This window comes from Anser cygnoides, chromosome 11 (genome assembly GCF_040182565.1).
Source record: "Anser cygnoides isolate HZ-2024a breed goose chromosome 11, Taihu_goose_T2T_genome, whole genome shotgun sequence".
Taxonomy (NCBI): domain Eukaryota; kingdom Metazoa; phylum Chordata; class Aves; order Anseriformes; family Anatidae; genus Anser; species Anser cygnoides.
Window position 1 is genome coordinate 16,522,341 of NC_089883.1, and position 23,701 is coordinate 16,546,041.

At 39.5% G+C, this 23,701-nt stretch overlaps 1 protein-coding gene across 6 annotated transcripts in view; it reads left to right on the forward strand.

The window, feature by feature from the left end:
• The window catches only part of TRPM1 (transient receptor potential cation channel subfamily M member 1), a 138,089-nt gene that overhangs the window by 37,535 nt on the left and 76,853 nt on the right, over positions 1 to 23,701 (forward strand). For 3 of the 6 annotated variants that reach the window (XM_067003936.1, XM_067003937.1, XM_067003938.1), the window contains exon 1: positions 20,346 to 22,233. In XM_067003936.1, the coding sequence (XP_066860037.1) occupies positions 22,111 to 22,233 (123 nt within the window). In that variant the 5' untranslated portion in view covers positions 20,346 to 22,110. Of the gene's footprint in view, positions 1 to 7,093; positions 7,200 to 16,115; positions 16,225 to 20,345; positions 22,234 to 23,701 lie in introns of those variants that run through there. The other 3 variants (XM_048060053.2, XM_048060054.2, XM_048060046.2) reach the window with 2 other exon arrangements.

The window sequence follows — 23,701 nt, forward strand, 5'->3', positions numbered from 1 at the left end:
TGGGAATCCAACTGCCAGTATTTTCTTTCTTTCTCTATTATAAGAATCAACCTGCCTTTTAATTGATAGTCATGCTTTTTAGAATGTCAGTTTTGGTCATTCAGTGATGTAGCCGTAAGAAGCAGAGCACAAGACTCACAACCTAGCAAGGGGGAAGACGACTTGGCTGACTTGCGGTCATTGGTCCCAGCCAACATGGGTTCATGAGGGGTAGGTCCTGCCTAACAAATTTGATTTCTTTTTATGAGAAGATCACCCATCTAGTCGATCAAGGGAAACCAGCTGATGTGATCTTTTTGGACTTCAGCAAAGCTTTTGACATGGTTTCCCGTAGGATCCTATTGGACAAAATGCCCAGCGTACAGCTGAACAAAAACATCATCCGATGGGTGAGCAATTGGCTGATGGGCAGGGCTCAAAGGGTTGTGGTAAATGGGGCCACATCTGGCTGGCGGATGGTCACTAGTGGGGTCCCTCAAGGCTCCATTTTAGGGCTAGTCCTCTTCAGTGTTTTTATAAATGATTTGTATGTAGGACTAGAAGGTGTTTTGAGCAAATTTGCCAGCAACACCAAACTTGGAGGAGTTGTGGACTTGGATGAGGGTGGAAAGGCCTTGCAGAGAGATCTGGACAGATTGGAGAGATGGGCGATCACCAACCACATGAAGTTTAACAAAGGCAAGTGCCAGGTCCTGCACCTAGGACGGGGCAACCCTGGCTATACGTACAGACTGGGCGACGAGACGCTGGGGAGCAGCCCCACAGAGAGGGACCTGGGGGTTGTGGTTGACAGCAAGTTGAATATGGGCCATCAGTGTGCCCTGGCAGCCAGGAAGGCCAACCGTATGCTGGGGTGCATCAAACACGGCATCGCTAGTCGGTCGAGGGAAGTGATTGTCCCGCTCTACTCTGCGCTGGTGCGGCCTCGCCCCGAGTACTGTGTGCAGTTCTGGGCACCACAGTACAAAAAGGACATTAAACTGTTGGAGAGTGTCCAGAGGAGGGCGATGAAGATGGTGAAGGGCCTAGAGGGGAAGACATATGAGGTCACTTGGCCTGTTCAGCCTGGAGAAGAGGAGGCTGAGGGGGGACCTCATCGCGGTCTACAACTTCCTCGCGAGGGGGAGTGAAGAGGCAGGTGGCCTATTCTCCGTTATCACCAGTGACAGGACCCGCGGGAACGGTGTTAAGCTGAGGCAGGGGAAGTTTAGGCTGGACATCAGGAAGAGGTTCTTCACTGAGAGGGTGGTTGCACACTGGAACAGGCTCCCCAGTGAAGTAGTCGCTGCACCAAGCCTGTCTGAATTTAAGAAGAGATTGGACTGTGCACTTAGTCACATGGTCTGAACTTTTGGGCAGACCTGTGCGGTGCCAGGAGTTGGACTTGATGATCCTTACGGGTCCCTTCCAACTCGGGATATTCTATGATTCTGCGACTTTCTTATTTTAATGATTCTAAACAGCTTCAGCATCTAGGAAGTTTTATAGCATGTATACAGTATCTCATGTCTGACATAGGTCAGCAGCATTGTGCCCTGTAGTCCTGTTCCTGGCACACCTCTTAGACATGAACTGTCACTAAGGTCCTGAGAAACTGCCAGCATATTGCTTTCACGCTGACTTCAGGCTTCTCAGGTCCCTCTACCATGAGTAAATGGCCTAAGGTATGGGTGAGAATCCTTGCTCATAACTTTAATTAGTTCCTAACATAGATTAAACCATCCAGAAATGTCAAAATAGATGCTCTGTGGAGATCTGAAGGCTAATTAATGTGTGGGAGTCAGAGCTATTTTTTTCTCTCTGCTTTATTCTCTTACTATTGAGCTCAGTCATGAAGTGTCGACTAGAGGGAACGAGGATAAGCACTGCCTCGTACATCCTATGTGACTTACCTACGTCGCTGAACTCTGCTCGGGATGGAAGGTAAAGTTGCCCTGCAACAGTGCCATACAGGGTGGTTGCGAAGGATCCTCCCAGGAGGAAACAGAGCAAACAAAGCCTGTGCTGTTTCCCTGTTCCTTGTGTCACCCATTTTAGATGGTATAGCTGCCTCGCTGCAGTAGGGGCCACACTGTCAATATTCAAATTCAGTGTCAAATGACTTTCTAAGCTTTTTGAAAAATGCCACATTCGTTTCTGAGGTCCCCCAAAAGCCTTAAAGACATATCAGAACCCTCACCTCACCCCATTTTCAGAAAAAATGTCAGCGTATTTGAAAGTCCCTGAGATGAGCTTTCCTTTGACCCACAGTCCCTCTGTGCCATGTTGACAACACAAAAGGATAGGCAGGTGGAATCTGTCCCTTAGGAAGACCCTTTCCAGAAGGACTGCTTGTATTTTCCTCTGTCTGATTGTTCCTTAGACCCTCTTAAAAAACATGATGGCTGTGTGCCAGCGTATCTGCCAGACTGGGCTGTAACATGGGCCACAGTGGAGGTGTTAGGAGCGCTACGTGCTCTGACTGCCTTCTGCTTGGAACACCGAGAACCAGCGCAGACAGCAGAAGGGTCTATTTACAGCAGATAGGAGCCAAACTGTTCCTGCATGTGAGGAATGCGGTGACTTAAAAATTTGTCTTCCCTGTACAAGCTTAAGAATAAAAACACGGAGAAATACAGCTGGTATGTGGGCTAGCTGAGTAAAAGGTAGACCTGGGTTTCAGAAAGAAGGTCTTGTGGTTATGCCACTAAGGTTTGCTCTAGAGGTGTACTTGGCTTAGGAATCGCCTGTTTCCTTCTCAGTCTGCGTCCAAATGAAATGAGGTACCTGCTTTCCCTTCTGGTAAGGAGGAATAGCTGGGGGGAGTTTGGTGGTATAGGTTGGGGACTGGAACATTCTGAATGCCTTACTGGGAATTGACAGATACTCTGGGAGAAGTCTGAGGACCTGGGGATATTTAATCTATTGAATTACCTTTTTGTCCAGCATCCCCAGCAGTGCCTGGACATTGCCTGAATATTTGAACACTAACTGAAACCAAAAAATGAGCTTTTTTTTTTTTATTGAGTTCGTTAAAAACAGAGCCTCAGTCAAAATCTTTAAATCCTTAACTTAGTTCTATTTCAACATTATGTAATGCCCATTTTGGATACTTCTTACATTAGCAGTGAAGCAGTCACCACTTAGAGTAGCTATAAATATCCTTATGTATTTTCCAGAATATAATGTAATAATATTAATAATTTTAAGAGTTTCTTACTACCAGCTGTAAGTTTAATTTTCTAACAAGATACTGCTAATGGTATTTTTCTGGCTTCAGCAGTTTTCTTTGTCTCAGGGCCCCCCTTAGGGGGACAGTGGGTTCCTAGCCAGAATATTTGTTTTGATCCTGTAAAATGAAGTTTTGTTGGAACAGTGGCTTGTTCTCCATAGCATTTACCTGCTTTCTTCATTTATTATAGTCTAGATTTTGCTACATCAATTCCTCTTACGTTGCTGAGAGCCTAACAGCATACAGCTCAAGCAGATGAGTATCCAAAAGCTATGTCTCTGCTGATCAGAACTACATTATTCTTGCTTCAGTTAGTCCAGTGCTTCTTCCACCAACTGATAAAATTTTGATTGTATTAAAAACACAATTTCTAAAACATTATATGTGAAAATTATTCTTAAAAAAATCTCCAGAAGTTTCTTTCACTATGTGCTTCAGTGAAAAATAAACTTATGTGTCAGGATCAGTCACTATCTGTATGTAGTCATAAGAATTACGGAGGCAAGTCATGTATAGTCAGTTGACCATGCAGTCAGTGCATATTCTTGCTCTGGGTCTTCCAGCCTTTGTTAGTATAGTTGCACTTTGGTAGATGCTGTCTAGAGGTGTGGCTGAATAGGTCAAAAGGGGGAGTAAGATTCAACAGTGTGAAGAGCAGGGCTATAGTCAGCTCTGTATAGGGAGATGGAAATACATCTGTTTGGATTGCATTATCTATATGAACCTATTACACAGTCTCAACCCTACTTGAGTTAGGTAGAGGGAAGTAATATTTTTGAATGCTTGTAACTCAATCTGTAGAGACTCACTTTAAAGGTCAATGATGAGCAGGATTTTATATTTTTTTTAAAACTGTATGATCTTTAATAAAGGCTCTGTGGAAGACCAGTGTAGATGATATTACCATTGCTTTGGAACACAGTGTACTGTTAGCCAGCATTCTAAGAAAGTGATTAATGTAGCAGTGGATACAGCCAGGGAACAAGAACGTGCAGAAAACATGCTACTTCTTTAGCGATGGAAGCTTTGTCTCATTCTGCAGTGGGCAGATCAGGATTCCCTGCAAGTTCAGTTTGTTAATCCTCTTCTCCTCTTATAATTTTAATCTCGTCTTTGAGTCTTCTTCTGGGTTGCCAACAAGATGTGCTTTGACTTTGAAGGTCTGTTTCTTTTTAAGTTGCTGTCAGATTGGTCTAAATGAAATGCATAATTTCTTTTTCCTTTCAGTTGAAGATAGATCCATGTTTTTGCAGTTTGACATCTGGGACTGGTAACTGCTTAAGCAGGGAATTTGTGACCCTGGTAAACTGTGACTTTAGTCAGGAAAATAAAAAAATGCCTGAAGTACTGAGCCACCTTGCGTTTTCCTTGTCTGCCACTGTCTTCCATGCTTCTGTGAAAAAGGAATAGGCTAAATAATGAGATAGAATCAATGATCTAAAGTGGGAGAGTTGAGAAGAGACTGCTTTTTATCCTGCTCTGGGAAGAACAAATGGTGGAGGGATATTTGATTTGCACAAGATAAGCTATTACCAGCTAGTTTCTCAGAACTGTTAAGTAAAAAGTGTGGTCTAGTCTAATAACTCATTAAAATGCTGTTTCTTTCCCATGTCCGTGCCAAACAAGTGTATTGCTAGCTCCATCTGCTGGACCCTGATGAAGTGAACAATGTAGTGAAGCTTGGCTGGACACACAGGGAAGAAATGTGCCGAAAACTGAAGCACTCCGTGCGTGTCATGGAGACAGTGAGGAACCAGATGGGGATAGCCATCTCCAGAATGTGTAAATGTAAAGACTAATTAAAGTTTTTTTTTCTGGTTGCATTCATTATGACTTTTGTAGTTACTTTAGGGCACAGAGAACAACCAAAACCACATAAGTTTAGAAGAACAGTATACAAATCTGTATTATGTTGGCTTTTACTTCGGCATATGCTACTGCAGAAGAAAAGCGACTGAAGATAGTTTATCTGAGTCTGATAAATACGAAGTTGATGAGTTATGCATAAAACTCATAAGTGGTTTCCCAGATATGGAAACGAAAGGATTGCTTCGTAAGTAGCAGACCAGAGAGTAATTTCAGACTTAGAGTAAGTATGTTGTTCTGTACGTTTCAGACAACAACTCAATGGCTACTGACAGTGTCACACCTGATGGGCTTCAAGGACTTTTCCTACAACTGTGTTGCCACCTTTGTGAAAATTCATCTGTCCATTAATTTAATCTTTGTCTCACAAAAAGGCAAAAGAAAAGGCTTATGAGGCCGCTTCTTATCTGGCACTCTGTCCAGCACAGATTTCTTTGTTTAAGTAATCACATATCTACAGTTAGGAATACGATGTTTTGGCTCAGGTGCTCGGTATGTTTAATAAAGTCCTTGTTTTTAACCAAATCCTTGAGAGACATTGTTAGGGGGAGAAAGAAGCAAAAAAGGTAACTGTAGTTCATAGTTCATAGTAATGGTGGTACATTCCACAGAAAAGGGCCTTTACTGCTGTTATGACACAGAGGTCTCCATATCTGAGAGCTCTTCAGTGTTCTGAAACACCGGAAGGAGGAATTGAAAAGCCATGGGAAGAGCGATTAAGATGAGAACAGATTTTTTTCCCTTTATTTCTTTTGCCATGGTTTAGAATTAGAATCTTTTGCCAAGATTCTTGCTTGGAATAATTGGAAGAAAACTTTTAAAAAATGTCACTATGATTCCAGGTTTTTCTGCAACATGAGTGTATTCTCTAATGGAACCAGAAGGAATTCAAATATTGGGGAATATCTCAAGGTTAACATCAGTACACAGAATTGCTGCACAATCTAGTAGTTATGACTTTGGAAAGTAAATAGTTGAATGCTGTGGACTAACTGAAGGTGGTTAATTGTGAGTTACAGGTTTTGCTGTAGGGTATCTCATAATCTAATTTTCTGGAAGATGTTGGAACACCAGACTTACTGAAATTAAGAAGTGTTTCCTATGTGGAATTCTTTGTCTGCAGCCTGTGATGCAATTATGTCCATTTGCAATATATTAATTATTATTTCATTTTCTAATCAGATATTAGCCAAAAGTATCAGAGAGGGACCAAGGTCTTATTAAATGCAAAAGACAATCTACCTGCACTGTATACCAGAAAATGGAATTAGAAACTGATCAGTCTACTGTAAAGGGATGAGGGCAAAAGACCAGAGAACTGTTAAGTCCTGGACTACCTGGCAGCATTATCATCCTCTATTAGCTTAATACCCTAACAAGCTATTAGAATTTGAACTTAAGCAGGAGTGTAAAGGTGTAAAGCCCTGTAAACAGGCAGTTCAAGAAATCATTTTTTTAGGATCTCAAAGTTGAAGTAGTGAAGTCTGTCATGGACTGAAAAGCTTTATATGTGCCTGCTCTCCAGAGCTGGCTTCATGGAGAACTCAAGTCACACTGTGGTTTTGTGACTTCTAGAAGGCATCCTATAAATTCAGACAGATGAGAAACTATATTATGTGAGATGCTTAGCACAGGCCACCAAGGAGAATACGCAGATAGGCAGCCAGCTGCAACTCCTGTGATGAAATGGGGCAGTTCAAGTGAGCACGTATTAGTCAACCTTATCTGATGCCAGATGCCTCAGTATAGTTTGTTTAAATAACATGCTTCAGTATGGTACAGGTACCCCTAAACAAAAAATGCCTCATGTAGATGTTTGTCAAAATTTGTGTAAAATACCTAACTACCCTTGCAGAAACGCCAACAACTTGTGACAGAGAAATCCATTAAACTCAATGTCTGTGTTCACCTGTGCCTTGGAAAATGTGTTACTGAATAATGTCATTTGCAGCTGTTTCATCAGAGTTTATTGTGATTACAGCTATGTTGCTAGTTATTTGTTTCTTTTTAAACTAGCAAGGAACATCAAACAAAATGTCTCCAACCAGTACCATTGTTCTTGTTCCGGCTGCAAATGGAAGTTACAGGTGTTAACCCCTCTAAGGATTTGTTCTATTGTTTGGTAAGTAGCCGGGTTCTAAGTTAAATGGTTAGAAAAGATTTATTGGCTTACACCCAAAATCTAAAAACAAGTGTAAGCACTCTCCCTTTTCTGACATGGCTTGACCTTCTTCTCTTTTTATAATTGCTACCATATGGGGCATAGTATCAGCCTGCTCCAATCTGCTGCTGTTGATTCTTCGAATGACAGGTTGTGACACATAAATGGAAAGGCAATATGATGTTATTGCATGTTAGCTGGTATTAGAAAAGTAAAGCACTACTATCTGTTTGTTAATTTAGTCTTAAAAAGCTACATACGTGCGTAATCATTTAATATTTTTACTCAAAGCTAGAGTTTTAGAACCCCTTTGCCATATCACTTTCATGATTACCTGTGACACAGCACTGTCACCTTGGGCAACCAGTAAGTCTCTAATAAGAATAAAGCCACTAGTAGTCCATAGCAGCAAGCAGGCTTAGTAGAGGGAATTAGGAATTAGCCTTTTCTAATACCCTGAGTAGACGTTTGCACATCCTCTAGCAGAGCTAAAAGAACCTCTGCATGCTAAGGGCTATGGAGAACACTTTGATTTTAAACTAAACGTTATGTTGCTATGTTAACTAACGTCCCAAGGATATGGTGCTTTCACGATGTCTGACAAGGTAGGTGCTTCTCACTTTTCTATTTTAAGCAAAACTGTAAGATAAAATGAACAGATTGTATGCAACTGAGAAAAGAAATGTATTCTTTTTTACCATTGTTTCACTGGCCATTTGCTTGTGTCAAAGGTCTTTTGCAAAGCAGGATGCTAAAATGGCTCATTTTATGGCTCTGCATTTAAGTGAGATGAGAACTGCTTTTTTTTTTTTTTTCCAAGTGGTATAGTGCTAGCTGCAATTCTTCAGTCTTCTGAAACTTGAACTTGAATTAATCTTAAGTAGTTTAAATCTGAGCTTTTAATGCAGTAGCATCTTACATACCTGGAATTTGTTAACTAAATAAAGACATTCTCTTTCTTTCTTAAATTTTTTGGCAGAAGAGAGAGATTTTTTTCATGGCTTCAAAATGAATAATGAAAGTAAATTTTTAGCCATCTGAAATGTGCTTGAGGAAAGAGTACAGACATACATATCTTTTGATATGTACTTGCTAAACGCTACATCAAAGTTCAGGTTTCTTTAGTACCAACTGTATTGTAGACTAAACATTGCTTGTAAGCAGGACAGTGAAAGAAAGAGATGATGAATAAAAAACGACTAATGTTTTATAAGCAGAATGCAAGGCAAAGATTTGAAATGAACTAACTGGTGTTCTTTTTGTTGTACTGTCATGATGATATCTTCGGTCTTCCTTGACCTGAACAAAAGGGATAGATTTCTGAACATTTTGCAGTTCATCTCACTTTACCAACCACACTGGGAATCTATAGTCAAATAATTTTGGAAAGGAGAAGAACTCTGCAGTTCTCTAGTGTGTTTGTTATGGAAAATGGGAATTAATAGACAGTCTTGTGACAGTTTGTGCTTGAAAGTGTCCCAGCAGAGCAGATTTGGGGGGTCATACAAATTTGCTGAAGGCAATATAGATCACCTTGCTGCCCATCTCCAAAACTCTCAAGCTATTAAGTTCTAAAAGTTTCATCTAAAAATTGTTACTTTTCTAGTATCTTGCGGTAGGTATGGATTTAAACACCACTCAGCTGCTTAAAATGTTGTATTGCAAAATAGCTTTCACTAAAAATGCAAACTTTCTCTATTCTGGCAATTTAGAAACAAAGAATGTTAGCAATGATCCTACTAACTCATCACTGGAAGTTCTAAGGTGAATTACCCATCCCTAAATGAACAAGAAAGAAAGGTCAGCCATACCTTTGTAAGTTATGGTGTGTTAGTTGTACTGTTCTGAGGAACAGATTGTCATGCTGTTTTTAAGATGAATTCATAACAGAAAATCAAATCACATCAACGCAGTAGTTTTCCTTATTGATTAGGTGACTGCTGAAATGGAGCTCGGCAGCGGGCTCCACCACCAGCCAGGCCTTGAGTGGCTCTGGGACAAGAAACTGCCTACACCTTGCTGTTACTGCTACAGAGGTGAGAGCTTGGAAGTTTTGCATAACTCACAAAACACAGCAGTCAGGAAGCAAATATGGCCCCACCAGCTGCCTACTTATCAGCGTGCATAGAAACCAAACACCTCAGTGGCAGCGATAAAACCTTAGTCTACCATGGGTACATCTGTTTCAGTTGTGAGGACTCTTGCTGAGTATTAATGCAACCATGTATGTCATGACTAACACAGCTCAGACATCCTCTCTGTGGCCCTAGCTACCAGTTTCAGGGGTGTTAAAGGGAAATTCTTCAAATGGTCTTTCTACTTGAAACTTCATGTTAATTTTGTTGCAGAAATGTTGCTTGATTTACAGTTTTCTGCTAATAACACAAGTTTGAAGGTTATCAAGATGTGCAGTCATCCTTTCCTCAGACAGCACAAGTTTGGAAATTAAAATTCAAAAGTAAGTTGTGGGCAAACATTGTTCTTGTGAGAATCCATTTAACATAGATATTTGGGATAAAATGTGGGTTAAGCAAAGGAAGAAAGAGTCACTCATCTTCAGGATGAGTATCTGCAAATGGAGTCAGTCAGGGATGTAATCATTAGGAGTAATTCCATATGTACACGTTCAAAGCTACAAATGGCTGCTTTCAGTCTTGTTCCTATTTCAGTCTGGTAGTCAGGCTTCCATCACAGCTAGTTTAAAACCCTCTACATCAAGTTAAGACCACGTTTTAATTGCAAAAATGCTGATGGTTAAGGTTCCTGTATCACTGAGTTTCTGTTTGGGATATTTTATTTTTTTCTTCAGTTACAACTAGATAGGTCTTGATAAAATAAGCCTTTGGTGTTCAGTTTCCTGAATCTTATTAGGGAAACTTGACTCTTGTTCATGGATTGAAAAATACGCTTACTGTTGTAAATGTTTTCTCCTTTTAATATGAGTACTTTTTTAGTAGAATCTTGTGGGAAGTCAGATGGCAATGTACACTTTCTAAATTGATTTAGTCTAAAAAAAAATCAACACGTGGTGTTTCTGATTTAATAATTTTTGACAAGATCCGAGAAAGCTAAGGCATGGACCCTGTTGAGCTAGGTACTATACATACACGGTACAAAGATGATCTTTGTAAGTGCGTGCAAAGAGCTAAATGGAGTCATTTGACTGGATCTGCATCACAGGTATGCAACCATGTTATATTTTCATTATTTTGTCCTTTTGTCCATGTTAGTTCTCATTTAAAATGTCTATGTGCTGAGAATTCCTTAGCTGTAATGAATCGCTGTAACAACAGTTTCTAATTTAACAGTGGGCCCAATCCTCGCAATCCTGGAAAAGCCTAGTTCAGACCAACTTCATTAAAGGTGGAATTCAGCCTAATGCGGAGGACTGGCATAATGCCAGTCTATGCTTAACTCTCCTCTAAGTCCTAAAATATGCACTACTTTTGTTTCTGAACTATGGTAAATTTTACTTGGGAAATTCCACCCTTGTAAGGTATGTAGGATTGGGCCCAGAAGGCTGTTGGTAGTTGCTAAGGAAAAAAGAAAAAAAGCAACATGTTCTCTTGCACAGCACAGAACACACTGCTTCTTGGCGAACTACAACTTCTCTGGTATTCAAGATGTTTTCTTCATCTTCTGTCCAATTTATCTTGGACTTCATTATTTATGAATGTGCTCTCGAGATACCTTCTAGTCATAGAACATGGAAGACTTTCTTTTGTTGCACTTCTGTTGCCCTGTAGCATGTGAAGATGAAGTTCCTTGAGGACAGGTGGGAAAAGTTGTTTTTTTGAGTAGACTAGAAAGCAGGAATTTATTGACTGGATATGTGTATGTATACAAACACTGACTGGGTGCGTTCACTTTCTCACTTTATCTCTGAATCAGGAGCTGTTTAAGAATTGGATGTTAAAGTAGACCAGCTGTGTAGGTTAAGCAGGCAGCAGTAGGGTGGTGGTGCCACAAAGGCAGTTGGTTACTCTCCCATGCAGGGACCTGGTCTGGTGCTTCTGCGGGGGTGACTGTCCAGAGGTTTGCACAATCTTGTTTTGCTCCCACTTAGAGTATATCTTCAGTAAAACGGTATCTCTGATGTCAGATCAGCATCTTGGTTAGTGTGTTTTCACAGGCACAACTCTGCTAGCCCTATTATGTGGAGGCATTGGGCTGTGATCATTTCTACGAGTAGGAAACCACAGGCATGTGAGGAAATACTGCCCCCCCCCCCCCCCCCAAAAAAAAAAAAAAAGAATCTGCTTTCTGTCTTAATTTCCCCGTGCCCACTTTCAATCGGATGTTGATGTTTTGATGAGAATTCAAAATAAAGATCCTGGAAAATATTTTAATTAACAGAGGTGAAGGAGAAAAGGAAGTATTCAAAAGGACTGTAAGCAGCCTGGACTGAGATGGTAGAATGGACAGCTCCCAAAGATGTGTAGAGACTTCTGGAGAAGCAGTGCGATGCATGCACTAAAAAAGGCATTCCTATGAGGAAGAGGATGCTCCCAGAGGTACCTTATTCCCCAGATGCACAAAAGCCATTACTCTTACTGACTGGGAAAGAAGTAGTTTGATGACACCGAGCAGGGAACAAACACCCATTTTGTAGTGTGGTGCTCTGGTGATCTCTGTGCGAAGGGACTAATGGCAGGAGAGGAGTGGGCTAGTACATCTGCAGTTAAGCAGAGCCATCAGCTGCTGTATTCATGGGCAGAGAAGCACAGTGGGTATACTGTTCCTTCTCATAGCCGCCCCAGTTCAGAGCTTCCTGTTGCTTGCAGTCTGAATGGAATATTTCTCTGCCAGCCAAAGGGAAGATGTTCCACTGCCTGCAAGACATCTTTGTGTTGATGGACAGAATTGCTTGCTTCGCTCAGAAAGAAAGTTTTGACTGCCCAAATGCGAATTCATGGAGTCTGTAAGAGCCTTCAGTATAACAGTGCTCTGCTGACTTGTATATGCTTTTTCCGTGAATGCACACAATGTAGTTTAACAACTGTTTAAAGAGATCTTGCTTTCTGAAGCCACTTTAAGGTCAGTTCAGTGGTGCAGCAGTAAGTGCACTAATCGTTGATGTAGGCACAGTCTAGATGGTCTATTCCAACAGATATGCTTTTTGCACTTGTGAGTTTTTCCCAGCTTAGCGAGTAAACATACAGTCTTAGCTGACTGGGGAAAGATTAGTTTACTTCAGTGGGCTTAATCTATGACATAGACTAATCCTGATGTGATCCTATTACTGCAAGGTCAGGTTGGATTTTGTTTTTGATTTTCTAGGTTTGCTCATTTGACTCTAGCACATGTCTTTTGGAGCAGTTTTTGTCTTTGTCTGTCTCTGAGGCTTTGTAGTCAGGAGAAAAAGAGATGACTAACTCGTGATCCCAACCACAAAAATGTTAGGAGATTGACAATGAAAGAGGAAGATAAAAAAGAGAAGTCCCCTCTCCGTTATATATTCTCTTGTAAATGTAACATTGAAATTCAGGAAGTAGCAATGAAAATCCACCATCTTCTGTCAGATTTCTGGAGATACCTGTGACATGAGTTGTTCAGATGGAATATATTACTGTGATAAGTGTTCCTAGTAGAAACAGAGTACATGAAACTGAAGGAGCTGTTAAAGGTGGGAACTCTGTAATTGCTGCTGGACAGAGAGACAGGTAATGGATCTGTCACACCTAACTTTCATTTGTCTCTCACCATAAGAGGGCGTAGCAGGCTGGTGGCTGTTAGGTCCAGATGCTGCTGGTAGTGATTGGTTGCTGTCCAGAAGTTTTTTGTTTCCAGTGATTAGCCTGGCACCTCTCACCGTGGAGAAGGAACGGGATCTAATGTCCTAATCAGCAGATAAAAGGGATGAGGTGCCTGTGAGAATGCCTGATACTGTCTTCCTCCAGCATTCGCATTACACTGACAACTGTTGCCTATCCCAGGAAATCAGGAAAAACCTTATGGATTTTGCCCTATTATTCTCCACAGATTGACAGCAAAAAGCACGGTCACATTTATTATCTAGTGCTTGGCGGGCAGATGAGAGCAATGGATTTTTTTCTGCATAGCTTTGTGCAATCTCCCTTCACTTTATTAGATTCCACTCCTTTGAAGCACGTTTCTTTTCCTAACAAATTTCTGTCAGCAGAAGGTAAAACACCACAATCAGAAAATGCCCAGTGTAAAGCTACAGCTTGGTAGCTTTGAGGCCAATGTCACAGGCCTCAGTGAGTTAAGCAATGAGAATAAATGAGGATCAGCAATAAATGAGAGGTGCTAAGCTCTGCCAGACAAGACTGTCTAGGAGATGCTGATTCATTGCTCACTGACGTGTGAGAGATTACAGAGCTGTGCTACCTAACTGTATCATCTGTAAATTTAGCAGGAGTAGAGACCTTTAAGCGCTAGAGTTAGAACGCAGAGGTAGGATCGATTCTGTTGTATTTGTATTCATCTTCTGTTGTTGTTCTTACCCTTGGTGATACATGAATTCTGAAATGAAATGTTTGGTTTGTGTAGACTACTGCTGACCCTCTTAAGTGAGCACCCTTGACAATTCAACTGAGGTTCCCTACCACCACTTTTTTTTTCCTTTCAGTAAGTCTCATTAATGTTGGCTAGGTACTTCTGATAAAATTTATCAACATTTTAAAACTCATTACTGTGAAGAACTGTGGACTTGTCAATATAGTTGAGAATGTTCTTGTGAAAGTGTAGGGACTGTTTGCTCAAGGATTTTGCATACACTAATCATACTTTTATCTATCCAAGAACTCTTTGATTTTACACATATCATGGAGTTAAGAGCGTTTGCATAGATTTATATGATTGCTTCTTTTATTCAGATGGAGAAACTGGGGCATCGGTCCCGTAGAAGATCAGTGCCAGGGCCAGGAAGAGAGGAACTGAGAATCAGATAACTTCTAAAGCTATTCTGTATTTTATGTTTGCTTCTATCATGCAGCTAATCTCTATTTCATATTCTCATTATTTTTATATCAAAATGTTTTGAATATCCACATTACAGGTCTTCTCTAGATTAGTATCCATTGTTATTTAGTCCAAATATATTTTATGTATTCCGTTTATTTTTCTCATTTGAAAAGCAATTTTCACAATCACAGCCAACCTCATTATGTATAATACCAGTGCATTGTGGTTTCTAATTAAATTCCTTTTCTTACAGTGTTACATCAAATAAAGATGGAAGTTTCAGAAGATCTGTGACTTTTTTCCCATGCTAATATAACGTAAAATTAATTAAATATTAGACATTTTAATGCTTATATTTCCAAAGGGAGGAAAAACAAAGTATCAGAAAATGCTATGCTTTCCGTTCAAGAAAATATATTCTGCAGAATACCCACCAGATGGAGCTGGTGATAACTTTAAAAAAAAAAAAAAAAAAAGTGTTGCTTGCCAGTGAGACCCAAGTGTTGCCAGTGATGGAGCTCTAAGAAATATTTACAATTAAAGGTACCAAATGGATGTGGCACTTTTAAATATTTCTTTGGCATTCCACAGTGAATGCCAAGTGCAAATGAGAGAACATTAGCATCTAGTGAAAGTCTGTCTTTTCCTCTTTGTAGAACTGATGGCATTGCTGTCTTCATCTCAGGAATGATGGAGCACATTAGAAAGCCTTGTTTCATCACGTAGTATGTTGCAGATGAGCAGATTTCCAGCTTGCCTGCTGTGCAGACCCTCCTTGCTTACCTGGGCAAGGAGTGGGCTTTTGTCACCAGTTGTAGGTATCGTCTTGAGGTGGGAAGCAGAAGTACGCTACTTCCTTCCTGAGTTACAGGCTTATGTGTTCAGTCCTCGGATCAGTGGAGTTTTGTGGGCTAATACCTAGTGATGCAGGTTCAAGGCTTCAAAGCTTACTTGTATTTAATTTCCTTAGTTTTATGGTTTAATTTCTTCATTTCCCTCCTTCACTATCTTTTTGAGTGCTCCATTATTAGGTGAGTAAGAGAAAATCTCTCATTCAGCCTTTACTTTAGTTGCTGGTGGACAATGAAACGTTGTGGATTTATGTAGCTAGCTTTCTTTGAGACCACAGTATAGCGTTGAAGAAGGTGGTGTACTAGATAGAGAAGTATTGTATGTAAGTGCACTTTTTTATTTTTATTTTTTTCCACAGAAAGAGCTTCCATATTTGTTGAAACCTCTTTTTCGAAACAGTCCTATTTTCCTCACAAAAGTTGAACCCTGTAGTTTTACCAGAAATGTTGCTGTTATTGAAACTTTTATGGAATTTATTTTGTGTTCATATTTTTTCCCTATCAGAATATTTGCCTATTGCATCATAAATCTGTTTTTTTGGGGGGTAGGTGAGTTGGAACTAGATGGTCTTTGAGGTTCCCTCCAACCCAAACCATTCTATGATTCTATGAGTCAGTGCCCAAGGGTGGCATGACAAAGAGAACTGGTAGGTTTCTGCGGGCTTTACTCCCTAGGCAGATTATGGAAGTGAGGTTACTGAAATACATTTGGTTGTTTAGATGGTCTGTTCTTAGGCTATTTCTAATCTGTGAGCAATAGGGTGGTAATGCAGGCACCATGTTACAGGCTCACTGGCACAAGAAGAGGTTGTCTCTTTACCTTTCCTCCACATGTCCCATGATCTCCTTAATTTCACCTTAAACATGGTTTCTTCTTGCAAGAGGAGGAGGATGGAGTTGATAAATAACAAGGACTCTTGGAATGGGTAATTAGACAATGCTGAAGGAAGAATGCTACAAAAGTAGCTCACAGTCTTCCTCTGAGCTTTTGAAGTATGGAAATGACTGAATGGAACTTCTGTGCTATGTATGTCACATGTCAGTTATATGCTGTCTGAATTTTATTGTGTAATTTAAATCCAAATATGTTTTTGCCTAGGTTACTACAGCATTGCTATGAGGAGATGTAGTTCACAGAAAAAGACGTTGAATTTTCTTCACCCAACAGAAAACAGTCCCCAGGAACCTACAGTGTGCTCATTCTCATGGTATGTAACCAGTGCTGAACAATAATACTCTGTCTGTACTTCATTTCAGGGATAGAAACGAAAGCATCAAGAGCAGTAATCAAGTGCATAACAGATAAGACCTATAAATGAGATAAAATAATAAGGTACCTCAGTATATAACTGGAGTGGAAACTGTCAAAGGGAATCAAAGACTATGTGCTCCCACTATGATTTATGTTGTGCACAGAAAGTTTTACAGAGTTCTGTAAAAAATTATAAAAACAAATTAAAAACCATGTATAATTATCTATATGCTCCTCATTATTTGAGTTGGAGTTACTCTGATCTAAGAAAGATGTCAAGCTCTGTTTTGCAAAATTATGATTGTTTTTGTTGTAAATAAGAAATGCACTTTGCCTAGAAAAAATATCGTACTTCCAAGCAAAAACATCATAATTTCATGAATTGTTGAAGTTTCTTCAGAACTTGAAAATGTAGAACTTCTGTATTTTGTCCCTTATCTTTAGAAATGTACATGTGTGGAATTTTTTGTTTTTGTCTCTCATCATCTGGACTTCAATATATTTCTATTTAGCTTGGTATTAAGTTATTGTACCCTACTATGCAGTGTTACCGCTGCCTGTTCTGCATTTATGTTGGACAATGCTGCATTTATGGTCATTAGATTCTGTGTTTCTCAAAAGAAGAAGAAATAAAATTTTAAAAGCAAATTCTTTAGTTTTTAATGAAGAGAAGGAGGAAAGCTATAAAAAATCTCAGGAGAAGAAAATGTGTTTTTTCTAAAAGCAGTCAATTTTATAATGGACCATGATGTAGTGGGATATGTTTTTTCTTTTGGCTAATAATGAGACCTAGAAGTTGTTTCACAGCTTTCCCTTCATGACATAAAAGTAATGTACTACTACTTTGGTCTATGTGATTCCCACCCAGCCAGTGCATCTGAATGTGTATGTGTGGGTGGTGGAAAGTAAAGCGATGTGGTCTCAGTAGTAGTCCACTGAGAAGCCTGTGTAACTAAACAATAATCGTTTTTCAAATTTTAAACATTTTGTTACTGTTTGAAGTATGCAAGGCTCCAGAACAAGGTGTGTTTATTACTTACAGTTTTGTTTTCATGTTTGTCCTTCAAAAGTGAATCTACTGTGGCAAAGTTGTCTGATTTGGAAAGCAAAGTGATTCATTAGTAGCCAAGAAACTTCTTGCTTCTTTCCTTTAGCTCGTCTATAGAGTATTTTCCACTTTCATTCTGCTCAGCTCTTCTCAAATGGGCCCTCCATCACCTGCTTTGGAGTTCATTGTGCAAAACTATGAGAAGCTAGTCTGATTTCTATGCAGCTTTTTATATGTACTACAGTGAGGGGGGGGTGGGGGAGGGGAACACACAACAACAGATTGGAAGAGGCTGAATTTTTGAAAGTCAAAAATATGTTAAATGACTGAACTGTCTCTCTGAAGCCAGCCAATTTGCAGGGAATATATAAATGGATTAACAGGATTAAATCATCTTGAAGAGTAATTTTGACCTTTCCATTTGTTTTCAGATTGGGAGAGTAGCACGTTTATCTTCCTTATAAAAGAATAACAGGTGGGCTTCTGAGACCCTGAAAGGCTTCAAAATAATAACAGGTAGCTTGCAGCACCACAGTGATTTCAGACAATCCTGGCATATGCTCATGTCCTTCTGCAGGAAAACTCCTGTTGAAGTAGAAAATGGATTTGCTTGTAGGGACACGTCTGGAGATTTTGGTAGAAAAACATAACTAATTATGACTATCCTGGAGTAAGCACTTTTGGAACAGCATTTATGCAGCAATGAGCATAATACCGGCAGCTGTTGTTCTTAGCCCAATTACTGAACATCCTTAATGGAATATAGGTTTTGTTTTTGTTTTTTAGTTCAAGATGACTGTTTGAATTTTCTCATTGTATTAGTTATGTCAAAGGATACCAATACCTTTTTTTTTTTTCTTTTCAGAGAATACTCTTAAGATTTCACATGCCAAAAAAAAAGTAGGTGTCCTTTTAGGTTTTGTTTTAGAATCCATGGGCTGTGGAAGAAGCTTATGTTTACTTTAATACTCGTATTAAATACAAAATCAAGGCCTAATTCTATTAGTCCTTTTACATTTAAGTCTTGATACAGATATAAGCCTATCTTACCCCAGTCTGTTTATGTAAATAACATTCATCGGATTATGCAGTACTGCTTTCCGTATTAAGAGTTGGACTACCAAAGTCAGTGGAAACATTTCAGCTGATATGGTAGACTATAGGTCAAAGCTTTAAATCTATCACATTTCTTTAAACCATCTCTCTGATGTGATGTCATAGATGAGCTCTGACTGGGAACATTTTAGTCCCTTACGGATTTTCTGTAGGCTGAGACAATTGCAGCTCTCTTTAACCAAACCATTCACATTTTTAAAAACACATGGTGATAGGGAATTTGATGGATGGATCTTGATCCATGAGTACACAGGTTAAATTTCCATGGTGTGGTATCTATAGGATATATAAGTACATATGTCTTACATAGAGTGTTACTTTTGTGTACTTGGAGTGGACGCATACTACTCTTTCCATGGAGCAGGCTGACAAGGACCTTGAAGGTGAAGGATCTTGCAAATTGTGAGAGTCTGCACTCCATTTTTTCTCTTATGACAACATATGATTTAGAATTTTTCATAATCTTTTTACCATTTTTTTTCAAAAGACAGATTGATGGCAACAGACAAATGCGTGCTTCCATGTTATGGATTGTTCAGATACAGAGAAAGTTTAAGGGTCTTTCACTTCCCCACTGTGCCAGATTCTCATTCATTGCCAGCCACATCCTGTTGCAAGAGATTAACACTCTTTCCTCCCCCGGTGCTAATTTAAACCAGATCATTACACAGATCTGATTTAGACTATGCAAACCATTAAATCAGCTCAACTGATAAAGTGGAAAACTCCAAGGAGAAGCAGGAACCTTTGGTAACAGTGTTTAGCAGGATCCCTAATGTGCGACTGCCTTCCTAAAGCCACGAGCTGTTTTGGAAAATCAGTTAAACTTGTGCTTCTAAAATATGGGAGTTGATGAAAATGCCAGCATGGTGCATTTCTCTTCCCTTAGTATAGTGGGATCAGCCCCCAAAGAGTTATATAAGCACAGCAGGGACAAGAACATCAGCAGAACTTAGTTGCCTGATTTTTCAGCTGGGGTTAGTATTCAGCAGCTTGCGTTGCATTGATTGTTGGTAGGCTTTCACCAGGCTCTTTGGAGGTCTCCTGGGTACTGATAACGTGAAAATCCAGTGTGATCCTTAAAATAAACCAAAAACAGTATACAGGGAGCTCAGACAAAAGTCTTAGAATCACAGATCCAATACAACCAAATGAATGAATTAATTCTCTATTTTCATTCTACATTGTATCTGGGAGAACAAGATCGTATTCTGATTTTCTGCTTTCTGAAAAGTGTGTGAGAAAATGGAAGAACATTAAGAAACTAAGTAGAAGGGTTACAAATTATTTTGACACTGATGATGTCTACTTATAGCTAAAAATATCCTGTGAATTTTGACTTCCAGCACTTAGGGACTTCTTGAAATGGAATGCAATTACATTAAGCTCATGAAAATAAGACAGAATGAGAAGAGGCTGAGAAATTTAAAAAAAACCAACACAACACTTCTGAGATTTCTGAGTATAAAAAAGATTGTTTGAGAACTAGTAGCTCCCTGAAATGCATTTTCAGTAGGATTTGAAGGTAATGTTTGTACACAATCAAGCTTGTATACCCAGTAACTTGTAGAACTCAGTCTGAAATTAATTGCTCCAACAACTTCATATCCTGCTTTTCCAAGTGAGAAAGACAAAACGGAGCACTGTCCTTGTGCTACAGCAGTGGGGTCATGTTCCTGTGTATGACAGATGTTGCCTATCCCAGGACAGACCTTTTTGCTATTTGTAAGCAAATACTATTTTTTTTTGTGTTCCATGACACCATTCATGATGGAATTGTTTAAACTACAGTTCAAAATAAAAATGTTCTCCCTACCATGACTTCAAGCATGAGCTATTATCTGTTTGTCTTTCAGTTTTGTTTATAATTATCGAATAAGATGCTAGATCCAGGAGGGGCATATTGTCAGCTCATGAAACCTGTCAGATCTGATAGAACTTACGGTAATTGCAATGCTTTGCTGCTAACTGACCAGATATAATGGAGAGACCATTTTGGAGAGCAGGTGTACATGGAGTTTACAAGGCATTATTTTGTAAAGTAGCTTCTCTGATCACTACTTCCTCTAAGGTTCTTTGGTCTACGCTCTGTCAGTTTACTGTCCTCACCAGATTTTTATATTTCATGTGCCAGCTTCTACGCCTGTCTTGTTTGCTTAAGCCAAGCTGTGTCTTAAAACAATGACATGTACAAGCTGCTGACAAAAGTCTTGTTGAAAATGCTCATTTTACCTTCCTTGTTTTTGCGTAAGTTTAAAGAATTGTTAAAAAGGAAGACCTTTTTTGTTATCCTTTAGCATCATGCCTTCCACTCAACGTTCCACCAGTCTGATCCCCCAAACTATTTGCACTAATGTAATCTACGTGCAAAGAATGGAACTTTCACTCTCCCATTTCCCAACACAGCTTTAAGTATATGATAAGTAGCCAGCTACTTTTCTTTTCTGGCCTGGGACATCCCATTTCAGTTTCCTGATTATGGCAGAGCTGACAAGAACAGGAAAAATTGATGCATCTCAGTCCATCATCCTCTTCCAGTTTTACTTAGTTTTGGTTTAGGTTTTCAACACAATTTTCTTTGTCTCCTCTAACCAGCTGGAGGCATTCTCTGGTACCCATTTCATCTTTATAGAGAGACAAAGGACTTGAACCTAGAAAAACAGAATAACTAACTAGTGTAACTGTGTGACTAACTCCTGTAGGTTATTGATATTTCCTACTTAGTTCACAGACAAAACTGCCAGATCAGCAGTCCTTGTGTATGTTTCTGAAATGTCTCTCTTGTTGCTCTGTGCTCTCATCTATCTTTCCTAAACCATACTCTCTAACAGTTTCCTCACTCATGTCTGAGAAGGCAAGTCTTTCTGGAGCTGGCTAGGTATTTCCTAGTCAATAAGAATTTCACTGGTCTTTTAAAGTACCTTGTCCCATCCTTGTTTCTTCTTTAATCTTTCCTAATTGCCTCCTTTTGCTTTCACTTTGCATATTTAGGCTGAATAGTACAAAATAGGTGAACTGAGATATCCATAGGCATTTATGAAAATAATACATGCCACACCTAGTTTGTTACAACCGATATGCCCTAATTAATTAGAATCTAACTTGTGTTCTGATGGGTGGCTTGCTTTTAAAACCTTGCCTCTTTCATCCTTAGGTCTACTGTAGGCACATTCTCCATCAGCAGTTACCTTTTAGAGTTCCACCAAGCCTCTAACCCATAGTCTGCTGAGGACCATCTGCTCTTCTCATGTGCCTTTCTACTGATACCAAAATAATTTCCATCTGACTGCCCTGTGCTTTGCATGAATAAAAACCTTTCGGGCTGCCGCTTCTAAAGTAGATTTACCTTCAATCACCATTTATTAAATCTCTGTCCATTAAAAACCATAGCTTGCAGAAGCTGTGTGCATTAAGCCTGATTATAGAGTCGGTAGAGAGGAGAGGGAGGGGGACAGCAGTTTGTATCAGTGCATTGCCTTGTTTTTCTACTTGTCTCACTGGCTGGTAACTCTTGTGAAAGGGTGCATATCAGAACAGGGGTCTCATTACTTGGCTTTGAATTTGTTTTATGCATCTGTGAGACTTTATTTAAGCTGTACTTCAATGATTGTTGGTTTCAGGCTCAGACTGTATGACTAAAATCAGAGTTTTCTTTGGTGGCGGGGTGCTAGGTTCCTTATGGAGGGTAAGGGCCAGGGGACTATGAAAGGAAGAGGAGGAAAGTTCGCAGGTTCCGTACGGAGGATGAGCGGCTCCTTCAAACGCACTTCATTTAAGGGCTCTGCATCTGGATCACAAAAGGTAAGTCTGCAGTTACCCAAATAACACAACGTGAAGGAAGCAGATGGAGACTGTTTGCCCTTTGTATTTTTAATAGCTGGTACCAATTTAAATGAGAGTGATTCTGTTTCCTTCTGTGCTCTTTTAAATCCTGGAGGTATTGGCTGTGTTCATTGCACTGGTTCCGACAATGAATCTTATCCCTTTTTGGGGAGTTCTTTCACATGCACGCTGTCTTTGGATAAATATCACCAAACAGGGCTAGACTGTAATCCTGTACATAGTTAAAATCATATTTTGATGACCGTTGATACTTAGCGTTCATGTGAAATTCAGATGCAATCAATGAGAAGACTGATAGGATCTATAAAAGGTTCTGACATGATTCACTGAACATCTGCTGCAGACACATTTTATGAGAAATACACTTTGTGGTTAGTTCATGTGCTGTGCAATATACGAATGAAAAAGTAAGCGAGGGAGAAAGAAGACGGGAGATTGCTTTCTAACGTGTAAACTCACTCTGTTGTCACAAGCTCGCAAGTTGTAGATATGTGTTAAGGCTTTTTAGTAACCAATGAACTATTAGATTTTAAATGTGAAATAATTTTGAATATATCTTTTGTCCATGGATTGTCCATTTGGAACAATATACAGACTTAACTTCAACTCAGGATTATGTAAATTTTATCTCCACTGACCGTTCTCAAACTGACTCCATTCAAATAATGAGAAATAGATTTCTCTTCTATTCTTACCCCTCCAGCCCTCTTACCTCTAATTTCTTCTGGTATTCATAATGTTAAAGTGTCAGATTATAATAAAAGTAAGTCTGAAAGAACAAAATTGAGAGAAAAAAACATCTGGCAGCATCATGGAGGAAATTATTTATTGATACAGAGGCAACTAGAATCTATTAAAATGTTTCCTTCTTAAAAAATAATTTGTTCTGTATGATATGAAATATTGGCGATGGTCATCTGTGAAAGCAAGAATGACTGTGTCTAGTTTTGGGGGACTTTTTCAACAGAAATTGATGGTCATGGGCATCACCAGATGAATAGTAAGCGCTGTGTAGGGATAAAGTCATTTACAGCAGTGTCTTTTATAAAGTAACTAGGGAACCTGGCTCCTTTGTCTGTTAAAGAGATTGTCATCAAGTTACATGTGATGCCATAGTATAAGCCATATTACAAATGTTGAGTGCTAGAAGAAAAAATGTGCGTATTTCAGCTATAATGGCCATGTTCCCAGACCCCTGGAACAGTCAGAACAAGAAAATGCTCTAACCATTTATAACGGGCTCAGCTTTTTTCTCTGCTGAGAGGCGTAAGAGCATAGTGGCATATCAGAATGTCAGCTAATACCTAGTAACAGAGTCACTTTGTGTTACATTTCCCATTACTGGCACAGTTAATTCTTAAAATACCTCATGGCTGTGTGCAAAGAGTGTGGAAAAACAGGCTGTCCTCCAAGACACTCCCATTCT